General features: G+C 53.2%; 1 protein-coding gene across 1 annotated transcript in view; it reads left to right on the forward strand.

Annotated features, from left to right (window-relative positions):
• Positions 1–561: 561 nt before the first annotated feature.
• The window catches only part of MDGA1 (MAM domain containing glycosylphosphatidylinositol anchor 1), a 59,145-nt gene continuing 43,876 nt past the window's right edge, over positions 562–15,830 (forward strand). The window contains exon 1 of the mRNA XM_052649042.1: positions 562–683. Coding sequence (XP_052505002.1) covers positions 617–683 — 67 coding nt within the window. The 5' untranslated portion in view covers positions 562–616. The remainder of the gene's footprint in view (positions 684–15,830) is intronic.

Raw genomic sequence — 15,830 nt, forward strand, 5'->3', positions numbered from 1 at the left:
AGCCCGCGCTTCTCCCCGGCTCTGGAGGCCCAGAGTCGGGGCTTTTCGCCTCCGAGAGGACGCCTAGCCCGGCCCCCTTGGATCGGGCCATTGAGCCCCCAGCACCGGCCGCAGAGCTGGAGACAGCGGATTAACGCGAGCCGAGCCCGGGCCTCCCCGCCCCCGCTCCACGGAGGGGCGTCCCCTGGGCGGGGAAACGGCAAGTTTGTCAGTCGTCGGTGGCCTGTTGGATCCAAAAGCCTCCGCCTCCGCGGAGGGGTCCCTGGAACCCAGAACCCCGAGTGGACAGCCCTGGGGACCCGGAGAGGCTCGGCGGCCGGGCTCCTTGGGCCGGGGCGCTGGCTGCGGCGCCGGGCGCGCCGAGGCACCCGGGGCCAGGCCAGCGCCCCCTGCGTCCCCACGCGGGCAGCGGCCCCGCCGGAGGAGAAACCCGGATCGCTGCCGCCGCCGCCGCCGCCGCCGCCTCCTCAGTCTCCTGGAGATCGCCGCCGCCGCCCCCACCGTCGCCTCTCGGAGAAGGGGAAGACGCAAGGGGCACCGAGGGGCCCCGGCGGATGCGCCCCCCACTGCCTCTCGGGCTGCGCCGCCTCGCGGGGATGAAGCACGGGCCGTGAAGATGGAGGTGACCTGCCTTCTACTTCTGGCGCTGCTCCCCTTCCACTGCCGGGGACAAGGAGTCTACGGTAAGAGCCCGCGTCCCGCTGTAAGCCCGCTCAGCCCCGCGCGGAAACTTTGCAAGAGGCGCGAAGTGCGCGCTGAGCGGGTTTGATGGGTACCCTGGCTTCGGACTCTGGAGTGGATGCCCGGGTCCCCGCCCTTTTCCAGAGCGCGAGGAAATCGAGCTGGCTCCTTCAGCGCACGGAGGCAGGTCGTAGGGTCTGGCGTTAAGCCGGGGATGCCAGGGGGAGGTAGTATCCACTTTCCCAAACCCTGCCTGGGGCGGGAATGAATCGGAAGCCTTGAGAGCATCCAGTTGGCCCGGGAGACCCTGACAGACCGCACACTGGGGACTGAGAAAGCGACTTGCATCGAGATCTTGTCCCACCCTAACTCGGCCTCTGGAGTGGAAGCCAAGCGCTGCACGATCTGGAGTTGCGCGCGGCTGGCGGGCGAGCTGGCTGCCAGCTCCGCGGCCCAGCGGCGGGCTCGCCTTCCCAGCTCTCTCGCTGGGCTTCGCTTCTTGACAGCCCAAGCGGATGCAGGCATCCCCTAGATCCGGCTCCCACGACGCCAGGATCCCTACTCGGACCTCTCCTGAGCCGGTTAGTTCTTCCTGTCCCCGGTTCTCAGCTACAAAACCCCAGCTCCACCTTCCTTCTCCCTGCGCGCACACAGACATTCAGCCACGGTCCCCGGGAAAGCAAACACGGCACGCGCCCGTCAGGTGACGTGTCCAAACTCTGCCTCCTGCCCACGCAGCTTTCCTCCCGCGTCCGCACGCCCGGCTCTCAGGCGCCAAGGGAACTTTGGCTACCCCCTTCCTTCTTCTCTTTCATGGGTTTTTTTTGGGGAAAGATCCTGCGAGCCGGCATCATCCATTCAGGGTCACAAGGGCTCATCCCTCCCAGGAACCCCCCGTCTGAGTTCTAGCAGCCAGTAATGCCCTGACCCACAGCACAAAAAGTCTTTGGGGCCCGGTGGCCCTTGCCGTGCCTTCTCTTGACTGCAGGGTGGTCTGTGTGGGTCAGTTTTTTAATACGGTGTAGCTGGAGTGGGGACGATTCTCTTTCCTTAGGGTGGACGACCTGAGTATTCACCTCTAACTCAGGAGAGGCTTTGAGCTGTTCTGGGGAGGGGGTGGGAGCTGAGGTATTGTCCCCTCAGTTGCCATCCTCAAGTGCAGATGCTGAAAACCTCTTTCTGGGGATGCCTGGCAAGAGGGAGGGGTGTCCTGGGGGGGGGGGGCGGTATCTGTGAGATGACATCTTCCTGGCCCTACACAGCTAGCTAGCTTGGGTTTAATTCCTCGGGGAGGCTGGCTCAGGCATCTGGCCAAACTCTGCTTCTTAATTAGTTTGTGTCTCTTACTGCCTGGCCCTTTACATAGGCCAGAAAGGGAAAGAGGAGAGAAGAATGCAGCAGGGACTGAGAGAGGCTGGGCGGTGGAGAGGAGGCCACTGAGCGGGTTCCAGAGGACTCGGCCTCCCCGGGGCAGGGGAAGATAGCCGGGTGTACTGAGCGGGTCCTGTTTCTTTTTTTCTCCTCGAGATTCCCCTACAGCTTCACTGCCTCCTTAAGAGGTGACCTCAGGAGGGACCAGCCAAGGCCTCTGCCTGCTCACCACACCCAGGGGCTCTGGAGAGCGATGGAGAGCCCTCTGCCTCAGCCGCAGCCTCTGCTGCTCTTCCCTCTCTGTGCCCTTGGGCAGATCTGGCAGGCTCATCTCCTGGCCATCCGTCTCCTGCATCCCTTCTAGCTTCTTGATCCTTCTCCAGGGCTGCATGAGACCGATCTCGAAGAGGCTCTCATGAGCCTAGCCTGGAAACCCCAGCCACGAGGGCAAGGGGAGGGGCGGTGGTCTCTGTGGACCCTCACTCATAGGACTCTGGGGCCAGGATTTAGCCATTGCCTTATAAGTCCCCCTTTCACTGTATTTTCTCCACTCCCTTGTGTGCCTGGGTTGTAGCTGCTCTCAGAGCAAATCAAGGTGGGCTTGGTGTACTGGGGCCAACCTGGAGCTCTTGGGTGACATTCTTTCCACTTGCCCTTTGAGAGTCTACCTCCAAGGAAGTCTGGGGCCTCTGGGGAATTGCAGGGTGGATAGCCTTAATCGGGGTGGATGGAGAGAATGGAAGATCTCGTGTGAGGAGAAGGATGGCAAGAGGCTATGATGCTGGAAATTTGGCCAGCTCTAGCAGAAGGGACAGCTACTCTATCACTGGGTCTGGGTTAAAACAGTATGGAGAGCTAGTTCTTCTGTGCCTCGCCCCCCACTCCAAAGCAGGTGAGAAAAGAGTAAGAGTGTGGGGGTGAGAGATGGTCACTCATGCCCATCCATCACTGTATGTCGGCACCCAGCGTGGTGCCTGGCACGGACAAACATTTGTTGCATGAATGAAGGGCCATTGCTGGGAGGAAGTTGAGGAACTACTTCTTGAAATTCTTTCTCCCCTAGAAGTCTGTCCAGGATGGTTTTCAGCAGGGTAGTGGGGGCTCTTTGAGAGTCTCTTCTTAGGGCGAGTCATGGAGTCCTAGGCTGGCAGCCAGAGGGCACCTTAGCTGCCGTGGCAGTGAGCGGGGAGGCAGAAGCTTTTACTCAAGGCACAAAAGATAAAAGTGTGCCTGGGCAAGGGAGTCCCTGCATCTTCACAGCCTGTGTGGCTAAGGGAGTGGCAGATTAATATGGAAGCTAAACTGAGAAGAGGGAGGAAGAACAGGACATGGAGGGTAAAGCCATCAGGATCTTGCCTGGACCGTGGCTCTCTGCTGAGGCTGGTAGGAAGAAGGTGCCTGGAGCTCTATGCCCGGCTTCCCTCTGAGTGTTCACTTGATGGCTCTGAGGCCCGCTGTCCACAATAGGCTTGGGGAGGTGCCTTCAGTCTGGTCAGGTGGCTTTGCTCTTGGGAGCACAGATGCTATGGCAGCTGAATCCTGGAGCAGATGGTCCATTTGGAGCTGGTCTCCTCTTCCCTTCCGCCTCCCAATCTCCTGGGCCAGTTTGTTGTGCTCCGGGGTGGATCTTGTAATCTGCTTTCTGGCAGGCCAGAGGGAGGTGGGCTGGCCACAGAGACCTCGTTTTGGGGCAAAGATAGTAGCCAGGTGATAGAGGAGAAGTGTCCTGTGTGTGGTTAGCATCTGAGAACACCCTCTCCTCCACGCTGGCTTCCTCTCTTCCTCCCATAGCCGCTGGACTTCCAGCCAGCAGCAGGTCAGTGGGACTCCTCTGCCTTTCAAAAACACAACAAACCCCTGGATTATTTAATATGCAGGAGTGGGAATTGACATTATCCTTAAGACAGGTTGTTTGCAACTTACTGGTGGAAGTCAAAATATTTCACTAAAGGTGTCATCAGAAACTACTATCCTATGCTAATTTTTGTGGGAACATGAAGACAGATGTTGAATAATTTGACAAGAGCAACATAGCTTACAGAATTATCACCAAGTCAGGTTTTTTCCCCCTCTTCTGAGGGGTGCGGAAAGGGAATTTGAGGAGGTGTGTCTCCCAGTGCCATCTTCTGGGTGTTGATCTGGGTGTGGGGACCCTTGGGAGTTTGCACTGATATTTCTACCCCATGCCTTGAAACTGGCTGCCTGCTGGTGAAGGAAGTCATAGCATATGAAAACTCTGGCCTCCCAGGACAAGCAGAAGGCTTGGGGTTTTCTAAGTATCCTTGAGAAGGTCCCTGCCTCTTGTCCCTTCTTCCTTCTCAGTTATGGAAACTACACGAGGGAGAAAGAGGACCTTGTGTTCACAAATCCAGGCTGTTTTGTTTGCTTTGTCAGCTTTATCTGCACCCCCACCTCCCACCTTCCAAGTTTAAGTTGGCCCCTCAACTAGTCTGAGGGCTCCCAGGCCTCATTTCAGGCAGGAGAGTCCCCCCTTCAGGTCAAGATCCACATGACGTCCCACCCTATGCTGCAGGCTGCAGATCTGTGCTTCCTGCCTGGAAGGGGGCTCTGGGAAATGAGGGTGGTTTAGAGAGGAGGAGTTTGTTTATTAGCCGGGAGAGCACCTCTTCCAGGGGCTGGCTGCGGACATGCTGAGAGCCTCCTTGTAATTGGCCAGACCTGACTGTGAGCTGCTGGGGCCAGGGTGGCAAAGCCTCATTTAGAGCCTGGTATTAGCTCTGCTTTGCTGGAACATGGAGGGACGGGGCGGGGGGCTCCACAGGGAGAATGGAGGGAGCTAATCACAGCTGCCAAGGCCAGCAAATGAATGATGCAGGAAATCAATACCTGGGGGCGGGAGTGGAAATCCGGGCAGTGGTAGCGGCCACTGCTTCTCCCCAGCTGCCCAGGAGGCACGAGCAGGACTGGGAGGAGTGAGACAGGAGTGTGAGGCCCTCCTCTCCCCCACATCTTCCCCCCTCCCCACCCCGCTCCCTTCCGTCTTCCTCTCCCCTGCTCTTACCTGTTGTCTCCTGGTGGCTGGGTTCACAGAGGTTGGGCCAGGAGATGCCCCATCAGGCAAAAACACGGAACCTAGGAAACAGGACCTTGGGTCGCTCAGTCCTGGATGAGCCCTCCCCGACTCTGACCTGCCTCTGGACTCTGGGGCCTGATGAGCGCTCAGGTGCCTGTGGACCCTGCCCTGTGCCACTGGCACTGCCGCTCCAGATGTGGCCAGCAGGGGGAGGGCTTGGCCATCACATTGCTTCTTGCCTTTCCTGGGCTCCCTTGGCCTCAAGCCTCCCAGTAGGATGAGAGTTATTCTAATTACTTAGCCTCCGTAGGGCCTTCTGAAGCTCCAGACTCCCCCCATTAGCTCCCGTGTTCCCACCCTAGCATCCAGGGCATTTGCCTTTGGTCAGAGCCACACTTCCGACACCCTAGGTTGGAGGAGAGCTTCCTGGTGGGGTTTGGCTGGGTTGGTTCCTGACCCTTGGGGCTGTGTGTAGAACAGGGGCTCATGCTCTGGCAGAGCTGCCTCCTTGAGAACCTGGGTATGGCCCCTCTTCTGCATCTTCCTCCCCACAGTCAGAAGACGCTGCTGGGCACTGGTACTGGGTGTTAAAGGGCCCCTTTTGCATTTAGAGGCTGATACGGGAGGCAAGAGCAATGCCTAACTCAAAGGAATGAACCTTTTTTTCTTAATGCAATCTCCCTTTTCGCACGCCTATGAGTAACATGTGTTTTCTGCAAAAACAATCAGAAAACATAAAAGTATATGGAAGAAAGTAAAACTCACTTGACATCTTGCACTGCATTCGATGATGATTCTTTCAGGCATCTTCTTGTACAGAGAGGACCACACTTTTTTTTTTTTTTTTTTCATTAAGCCTCATCAGGTCTTCGTCGTGGCGTGTGGGATCTTTTGTTGTGGTGCGTGTGCTCAGTAGTTGCAGCGTTTGAGCTTAGTTGCTTCACGGCATGTGGGATCTTAGTTTCCTGGCCAGGGATGGAACCCATGTCCCCTGCATTGCAAGGCAGATTCTTAACCACTAGACTACCAGGGAAGTCCTAGGAGTGAATATTTTAGGGAGAATTGTTGGTTATAACAACAACATCTTATAGGTGTGTAAATGCCACATGCATTAACAAGCATTTTCACACCTCTGTCTGCTTTGGTTCCATAACATTCTGAGAGGTCAGAACGGTGGGTCCTATGGTCCCCATTTAATAGATGATGAAACCAAGGTTGTAAGAGTGTAAGGATTTGCTCATGGTCATATAGCTGGTAGGAAGTGGCTTGGAGACTCGATCCCAGTGGGCCTTCTGATTTGGAAGTAGGAAAACATGGTGTCCGTCTCCTGTGTGCTCACTCAGTCATGTCCAACTCTTTGTGACCCTGTGGACTGTAGCCTGCCAGGGTTCTCTGTCCATGGGGTTCCCGAGTAAGAACACTGGAGTGGTTGCCACGCACTCCTCCAGGGGATCTTCCCCACCCATCGAACCTACATCTCTTATGTCTCTCTCATCCATCAGCAGGTGGATTCTTAACCACTAGTGCCACCTCGAATGCCTGGTGTGCCTCTCACTATCCATTAAATTACTGAGTACCGCCCTGATTGAGGCCCTGTTCTGAGCATTGACAGGGCTACTGAGATAAATAAGATGCAGGCTCTGCCCTCAAAGAGAAGGAGAGAGGAATCACATACAAGACGGTGGTTCCTGGGAGATCTTGATAAATGCCGTGTGGCAAGGGCAGATAAAGGGCTGTGGGAATTCCAAGGGGGAGGAAATTACTTCCAAAGCCTTTTAGAGGAGGGGACATTTGAACTGGCCTTGACAAATAGAAGTAAGGAGCGAGAAGGGCATCCCTGGTGGATGGCTTATTATGGCAAAGGCAAGGAGGATGTGTATGTGTTGGGGGGGCGGGAGGGAGTAGTGAGTCATTCATTTGGGCTGGAATGTAGGTTGAAAGGGAGTCAGGGCAGTGAGAGTTGGAGCAGTAAAAGAAAAGTAATAAAAATTGCTAGCATTAACTTCCCAAGATGAGATCAGGAATATGTATTGTCTTCTTTAATCCTTATCACAATCCCTTAAGGGAGAGTCATTCATCGGCCCATTTTATCAAAGAGTAAACTGAGGGCTCAGAAGGGTGAATTTACTTGTCCAAGTGGCAGAGCTGGGCTTGAACCCAGATTTGCTGATTATAAGGCCTGTGCCTAGCGGCAGTAGGCTGGACTCTTGGGTTTGGGGGGTAGTATTGGGAGAGTCTTGAGCAGGTGAATGGGTTGATATGATCCCGGGAGCTCATATTAGGCTGGGTAGTCCTGTAGCTGTATGTTTTGAGGAGGCTGTGGTTAAGAGGAAGAAGACTGGTCAGGAGATCTGGCAGTTGTTTGGCAAGGTTGTAGTGAGAGCTTGATCCAGGGTGGTGGCTATGAGAATGGACAGGAAGGAGTCAGTATAAGAACTGCTGCCAATCGACACACATTTGAGTTTGGCTCTGTGTGGAGCACCTGTGAATTTGGTGAAAGAAACACGCTCTTGTTCTCCTAGAGTTTAAGTTCAAGTTGAAGGGAGACAGGCAGTAAAGAAGTCAGTGAATAAGTATATAATGCATTCTCTGGTGATGAGTTCTACACAAAAAGGCAAAGCAGCCAAGTTCAAGTTCATATACATTAGTTAAGAGTAGGGGTGCTACCAGAGTGGGTCTCCCCTCCCCGAGCAGAGACCTGAACAAGCCAGAGGAAGGAAGTCCCGCAGACATCTGCAGGAAGTGTGATCCAGGCAGGAGAATAGCCAGTGCAAGGGCCCTGGGGTAGAAACATGCCTGGACTGTTTAGTAACAATGGGGAGTCCAGTATGGCTGCAGTGGAGTGAGCCATGGGGGGTAGGAGGTGGGATTAGAGAGTTAATGGGGCCAGATTGTTTACAGCCATGAAGGCTATAGAAGGTCTTTGGGTTTTATTCTGAGAGAAGTGGGAGCCCTGGGAGGATTTTGAACAAAGGAGGGACATGAATTGACACCTTTTTAATAGAATCTCTCTGGCCACCATGGAGAGACTAGACTGCGGGAGGTTGGGGATGGGGGTGGGGGCGGATCCAGTAGAGACCGTTATAAAGGCGAGAAGTGAGACTGTGCAGTCACTAGGTCCCGACAGTGTTTCAGGGCTCAGACAAGGGATAGGAGCTGTTTGGAGTTCGGAAGCTTGGCACACAATGGCAATGAGATAGAACAAAGACCACAGGAAGTCAGACAGGTTTGGCACAGTGGAGTAAAGTAATTCAACATCCGGACTTCTGGTAAGGAACCTGGGTTTGAACCAGCTGCGAGAGTCTGAGAAATTACATCTGCTTTTAAAGCTGTGGCTTTACTGCTTGTCAGATGGGTTTGTGATAAGCATGCAATGAGCCATACCTGGGAAGCCCTGAGCACTGTGCCGGGCACTTAGCAAGTCCTCTGTAAATAGTTTTTTTTTTTTTTAAGTCTTTATTGAATTTGTTACAATATTGCTTCTGTTTTGTTTTGATGTTTTGGCCCAGAGGCATGTGGGATCTTAGCTTCCTTACCAGGGATGGAACCCGCACCCCCTGCACTGGAAGGTGAAGTCTTAACCACTGGACTTCCAGGGAAGTCCCCTGAGTGAATAGCTTTATTTGAATGACAGTGTCGGTGCAGTTTTGAACTTCATGCGATTCTGGCACTGGGAAGTCTGGGAGAGATGTGGATGGAGCAGGCGGACGTGGGTGGGGGCTGCTCAGGAGGGAGACATCTGTTCTGAGAGATGGACTCGCATATCTGGATTTATGTCCACACAACGATGTGGGCTGAGACCACGAGGTGGGATGAAATTGCCAAGGAAGTGTCCAGCAGAAACTAACACAACGCTGTAAAGCAACTGCACTCCAGTAAACATTTTCTAAAGAATGGCCAACGAAGGATAGACTGAGAGGAGGCTGGGCTAAGACCAGTGCCCTGGAGGGCGGGGGAGGAGACGGTGGAGACAGACCAGGTGGCCCCAGGGAGCTAGGAGGAGACTCGATAGAGGACGGGGATCAGAAAGCCAGGGAAGGGATGGAGTCCAGGGGAGAAAGGGCCATCTGAGATGGGAGAGGAGCTGGAGCAGGGCCGTCTGGGGACTGGGAGGTTGGTGGGGAGGCGGCTGCAGCATAGAGTGGGGTCTTCAAGGGTCAGTGGGAGGCCCCTAGGGATTTCTGATTCGGTGGGTCCGAGGCTGAGCAGAGACAATGCATTTCCAACAAACTCCTGGGGGATGCCGGTGCGGCTGGCCCAGGGGTTGCTCTTTGAGAAGCAAGAGTAGGCAGGAAAGAGGATTGGACTCAGATGGGACCACCTGGGTTGGCAAGCCAGGGAGGCAGCTCACTGAGGGCCCCTAACCCGGGAGTCTTGCCGCTCTGAGCTCAGCTTCCTTATCTGGAAGGCTGGTTCAGGCACGCCCACTTCTTGGGATTGCCGAGGAGCTGAGAGGGATAGCACTTTGTAAACTCTGAGGCGCACTATGAGGACTCTGTTTCACGAGAGCAGAGGGCTGGCGGGCAGATGGTAGGGAGCCCCGGGTATGGGTGGTGTACGGAAGCAGGAGGTGCGGGCCACAGGCCAGGGAGGGCTGGAACCCCAGTTTCCCTCGCCAAGCCGGGCCTTCTGCCTGTGAGAAGCTGGAGCTGCAGTGGAAGAGGCAGGTGACCTCTGGGGGGGGAAGGGTGTCGTGTGTGGGCCTGGAGTTGCTGCTGGGCTGGCCTCGGAGGTTCCACCCCAGGCTCTTCTTGGTTCCTTTCCAGTCCCAGAAACTCAGCCGAGATTGACTTTGATGATCTGGAGGGTTGGAAGCTGTGCAGAGAAATGGTTCTCAGCCCGGGCAGCCTGTCAGAACCACCTGGAGAGCTTTTTCAACAACAGATGCCTGGCTCCGCCCCCAGACCTCCTGAATCAGAAACTCCGCAGGTGGTATCAAGGCAGCTGTGGTCGGAAGAGCCCTCCAGTTGATTCCTGGACACAGCTGGTGTAGACAGCGCATCTGAATGAGTCAGGCCCAAGCAGATGCCGTCTTCCCTTGGGTTTTCTGAGGGCATCTCTGCGTTTTCCAGGTCACCGTCCAAGCTTTGTTTCTACCATGATCATCTGGACACTTGGGTCTTAAAAAAAAAAACCCACTGTTTTTTAAATGATAAACCAGGGGACTTTCTAGTTTTGTGGTTCTAACTGGAGCATCTAGGTTAGGAGCCTAGGAGACTGGATTCTCTTGCCCTTCTTCTAGCCAGGGATTTTGTAGTCTCGAACCTAGAGAGACCCTAAGAAACTGCTCTAGGAATATCATTTTCAGTGATTTTCAATAGGCAAATTATGTTACCTTTTGGAAATGTGGCCATTTTGTTCATTCTCTTCTCATTTTAGTTTAGAGAAAATGAAAATTTCAGAGCTGGACCACATTGCAGCAGTTCAATGTAAAGCAAGCAGATATTGAATGAGTATCTGCTGAGTATCTGGAGGGGCAGTCGGTGCTGTGGCTGCAGAGGTGAAGGCCACCTGCCCCCAGGAGCTCGCAGTGCAGCAGGAGAATGGAGTCTTTCCCAGCGTCCTCACCTTACAGTTAGAAAAGCTGAGGCTCAGCTCAAGGGACTTGCCAAGGCCCAGCAGTTAGCAGGTCGTGGAGTCAGGATTTGAACTCAAGGCTGCCCAATGCCAAGTCTCATGCTTGGCTGAGGGTGACCTTCCTGAGGGCAAGAACTGACTGTTGTTTTGTTCCCCAGCTTGTGCTGTGGGTGATGGGGTGCTGATGAAGACCCTCAGTCCTATGTTGTTGTTGAGTCACTCAGTCATATCTGACTCTTTGCAGCCCCGTGGACTGCAGCACACCAGCTCCTGGAGCTTGCTCAAACTCATGTCCATTGAGTCGGTGATGCCATCCAGCCATCTCATTCTCTGTCGTTCCTGTCTCCTCCTGCCCTCAATCTTTCCCAACATCAGGGTCTTTTCCACTGAGTCAGCTCTTCCCATCCGGTGGCCAAGTATTGGAACTTCAGTTTCAGCAGCAGTCCTTCCAATGAATATTCAGGATTGATTTCCTTTAGGATTGACTAGTTTGATCTCCTTGCAGTCCAAGGGACTATCAAGAGTCTTCTCTTGTCCTATACCAGTTAGGAATCACATTCGGAAGACTTCCCTGGCAGTCCAGTGGTTAAGACTCTGCCCTTCCAGTACAAGAGGCGCGGGTTTGATACCTGGTTGGAGAACTAAGATCCCACATGCCGTGCTGGGAGGCCCAAAAAAAAAAAAAAAAGAAAGGAGTCACATTTTGTTGCCAGAACCAAAGAACTGACTACAGAGTCTCAAACAAATTAAAGTGACTTTCTTAAGTCTAGAAGTAGGCTATGCACGGCTGTGCTGGTGGCTCCTTGCTCCCTAGAGATCCAGGTCCCTTTCATCTTGCTCTTCTGATCTCCTTATAGTGGTGCTTCTCAAACCTCCTGCATATTAGAATTATCTGGGAGTGTTAACCAAAAAAAGCGTTTAGGTCATATATCAAATAAATCAGAATGTCTGGGAATGAGAACCAGGAATCAGCATTAAAAAAAAAAAATCCCCAGGTGATTCTGATGTGCCAGCAAAGTTCAGGAACCTTTGCCTTAGAGCATTTTGCCTCAAAGTCGCCAAAGCGCTGCTGGGGCTCAGCCATCATGACACATTGCGGACAGGAAGAAGGAAGGAACACTTACAAGGGTGAGTCATTTACCCAGTCAGAAAAGTTGAGTCAGCTTTTCTAGGAGCCCCCTCCCAATGATGTCTGCTTACACCTTACTGGCCCTTCTTAGGTGAGGGAGGTTGAGAAATACAGCCTTTTAGATGGATTCTCACCTAAGAAAACATCAGGGTTTATTTAGATAGAAGGGGAGAATGAAAGCTGGGTAGGTAATGAGCAGTCTTTACCACAAATCCCCACCTCGGGATCAGCTGGTGTTTCTTGAAATGAGCAGATTTAGATGGATGTGAACAGCTGTTCCTCTCCCCACCTCCCTGGACCCTGCCAGCCTAGTTCAGGTGGGTGGGTGGGTGGGTGGGTGGGTGGGGGGCTCTGGCTGCTCCAAGGACGCCCAGAGGAACCTTAGAGAAGACGAAGCCAGGGCAAGGAAGAGGCTTGCTAGCGCCCCCCGCCCGACTTTCCTATGAGGCCCAGCTGCCCATCTGCTAGAGCTCGTTTCCTCCTCCTCCCAACACACTGTTCATTCATTTATCCTTCTGTGAGGCTGTTCATTTCCCCTGGTTGGTACCTCTCTCCTCTAGCAGGTGGTTCCTCAGTCTCAGCTGCAGGAGAGCTCTGTGGACCCTTCTTATTCGAGGAGGCAAGAAACCGAGGGACTCTTCTAGAGGCCATGATCTACCCCATCTTTCTGCCCCTCAGTAGGCCCCACACCCACATGAGCCCGGGCCACCCCACTGCTGTTTGCTCAATGTCTGATCCTTTGTAGGAAAGTTCTTCCGATTGTCTAACCTTATTTCAACTTGCTGTAGTATAACATCTTATCAGAAAGTTTCAGGTGACTTCCTTGGTGGTCCAGTGCCTTGGGATTCCATGCTCCTGAGGCAGGGGGCCTGGGTTCGACCCCTGGTTAGGGAACTAGATCCCACATGCCGCAATTAAAGACCCAGCACAGTCAAATAAATAAATGTGAAAGATTCAGGAGCTGAGGTCTTTGAGCTGAGCTTGAATATCTCCTTGGCTCTGAGACTTTCCCTCTGTAATTCTTAAGAAACTCTAAATGAAGGCACTTCTCCCACCTCTGAGAGGGACATCGGGAGGGTAGAGGTGAGGAGGGAGTTCGATTCTGGTGGCTTCCTCTACCTGGGTTTGGCTCTGGTGTTCGAGTAAAATGCAGGGGGCCTTTGATCCCCTGGAGAAAGGAACGGCAACCCACTCCAGTATTCTGGCCTAGAGAATTCCATGGACTGTATAGCCCATGGGGTTGCAAAGAGTTGGACATGACCGAGTGACTTTCACTTGGGGAGGCCAGTTTATCTCCAGCAAAATACAGAAGCTCACAAGGCAAGCTGAAGGTCTGTGCTGTCACAAGACCTGGCTTTACTTGCCTTCCTGGAATAAGGCCACACAGTAGACACAGAGAAGGCCAGCTTGAGGGTGTGGCAAGAGCTCAGCTGCCAGCCAGTGGCCTTAAGTGACCCAGAGGCACTGGAATGTCAAAGATTCAGTGCAGGAAGAGACTGAGGCCAGAGGAGGTGAGGTCAAGGTCACACAGCAATTAGGTGCCAAGACTGAAGTTAGAAGTCACGTCCAGGGACTTTCCAGCTGGGTCTTTCTCGTTCTCTATTATTCTGCAGGCTCAGGAAAAGCCAGGACATGACTGCATGGCATTTATAAGCCCAGTTCATACCCACATCTCTAATAAAGCTCCCCTCATCCCTGTAAACTGCATGTCTTATTCCTGGGCCTCACTGCCTTGGGACTACAGGATCTGGGGCTGAGTCCAGGCCTCCTGGTTAGGTGTTAGAATCCTTTAATGAGGTGTCAGGAAGGCCCTGCTCCTTGTGGGTGGAGGAGGCAGTCATCTTGGTAGATGAACTGGAGGTTGCTACCAATCTCCACCAGGCCCCACATCTCTGTCACATGGCCTAAGTTCCATCTTAAAGTTATTATTCATGTTAGCTGATGGAAACACAGTCTCTGTTTCCAGAAGGTTGTCCTGGGAGTACCAAGCATCTTTCAAGCCTTTTCCAGTGATCCAGGTTGGTTGATCACATGAGTTGGATCTTGAAGCACTGGGATTCAGGAAAGGAGGTTTCCAAGGAAGAGACAGGTGAGGTAAGGGAGCGTGGTAGGGTATTTGGTGTGTGTTTGTATGTGTGTCTTAAGCAACATGAGAGCCCCAGGTACAGTCCATGTGAGAGGTTTAATAGTGGACACCTTGATGGTCATAATTGGTTTGGATTCATTGTCTTAGCTTGAGTTCCCCAGAAGCGATCCTGAGACAAGGAGCCAAGTGCGGGTGGTTTATTTGGAAGATGAGCCCGGGAAGCTCTGATGGAGGAATGGGGATGAGAGACAGGGACATAAAGCAACCAATGGAAGGTGCGTTGTCAAGCCAGTCACCACCGTGTCCCTTTGGGGCCCTCTGGGACACTGTGTAAAACATACTTAAGAGTCATCCCACCGTGGGGATGTGGGAGCTGGGGCCTGAATACACTAATTCCCATCTGTTGTTGGGAGGGCTGCCCCAGGGAGTGTTAATTTCCTGGTACTCGGCCCACTGCACATGCACATGCTGGCAGCGTGAGCTCTAGTGAAGCTCACACTGAGAGAAGCAATGCTGGCTGTTGTGCGTTGCAATGGTGAGGGGAGGGAATATGGGAGAAGAGGGGATATGGGTGACAGAGGATGAGATGGTTGGGTGGCATCACCGACCTGATGGACATGAGTTTGAGCAAACTCTGGGAGATGGTGAAGGACAGGGAAGCCTGGTGTGCTGCAGTGCACGGGGGTAGCAAAGAGTCGGGCACGACTGAGCTACTGGACAACAACAATTGGCAGGGGGCACCTACAGCCTGTACTACCTCCTGGCTGAGCCATCAGTCTTGCTTTTTCAGATCCAGCCTGCTTTGCTGAACTCTTTGTTCTTAGAACTTGTCTTCTGTATGAATCATCTCCAAGTCCAGTCTGAAAACTCTCTCCTGTGGCCATGAGCTCCGTGAGCTGCTCATTTGCTTCCTAGGATCCTGGGAACAGAACCTCCAGCATGTCGATTTCCCCAAGACCTTCCTGATAGAATCCAGACTCTCCCTGAAGGATTGAGGGGACCCTATAGTGGGGGAAGGCAGGGCGGAGGGTCACTGGGCACCAACTCAAGAGTCTATAGGTCCTTTGGGCATGCTACCAGAGGCATGACCATTAGCTTCCCATCTGCTGAATTCAAGACTAAGAAAGAGATAGGAATGATCTCTGAGACTAGAAGACTGCCTCTTCTTTCTGCAGGCAGGATTCTGTGTGGGTTAGAAGGCTGATTGCATTCTGTCTACTCCCCTCTTAAGGCATCACACCTTCTCCCATGGGCTAGGCTCACCTGCTTCCCTGGATGTCCTGGGGCCTATGGGGCAGGATCAGAACAACACCTCTGTCCTATTGTGAATTTCCCTCTGTCTTTCATTACCAGCGGGGACCTGCGATTAACTAATTAATTAATCAGATGTTTACTGAGCACCTCCTGTGTGCCAGACACTGTTCTAGGTGCTAAGAACACAATACAAAGAGATGATATAGAATCACAGCCTTGTGGAATCAGAGCCAAGAAGAAACTTAGAACATATGTCATCCTTTGTCAGAAAAGAAACTTGAGGCTGAGAGAGGGCAAGAGAAGTTCTCAAATCACACAGCAAACAGACAGCCCAGCTTGAGAAATCGTGGAAAGTCAGAGGTAATGGACGTAGAGATCACCTAGCTGAACTGGTCAGTTTTTAGAGACTGAAGCCAGCGGTCAGAGGTGAAAGGTCACTCCAAGTTCTGCCTGCCAGTGAATGCAGCCTTCTCTCCCACTTCTATCTCCCAAGTCAGGTCTGGGCTCTAGGTTACTGAGAGGAGTATGTGTGTGCGTGTCATAGCTTCTCATGCCAAGGGCAGCAGGCAGGAGACACAAGAGACTTTCCCCACCTCCTTCTGGGGCATTCAGAGGCTGCAGCAAGCCCTCCCCTCCCCTCCTGCCTTCCCCCAGCTCCCTGCACAGCCGTGGCCCCTGGCGTTGCCCACTGGCACAGT

The sequence above is a fragment of the Budorcas taxicolor genome, chromosome 11 (assembly GCF_023091745.1).
Source record: "Budorcas taxicolor isolate Tak-1 chromosome 11, Takin1.1, whole genome shotgun sequence".
In the NCBI taxonomy this organism is placed as follows: Eukaryota; Metazoa; Chordata; class Mammalia; order Artiodactyla; family Bovidae; genus Budorcas; species Budorcas taxicolor.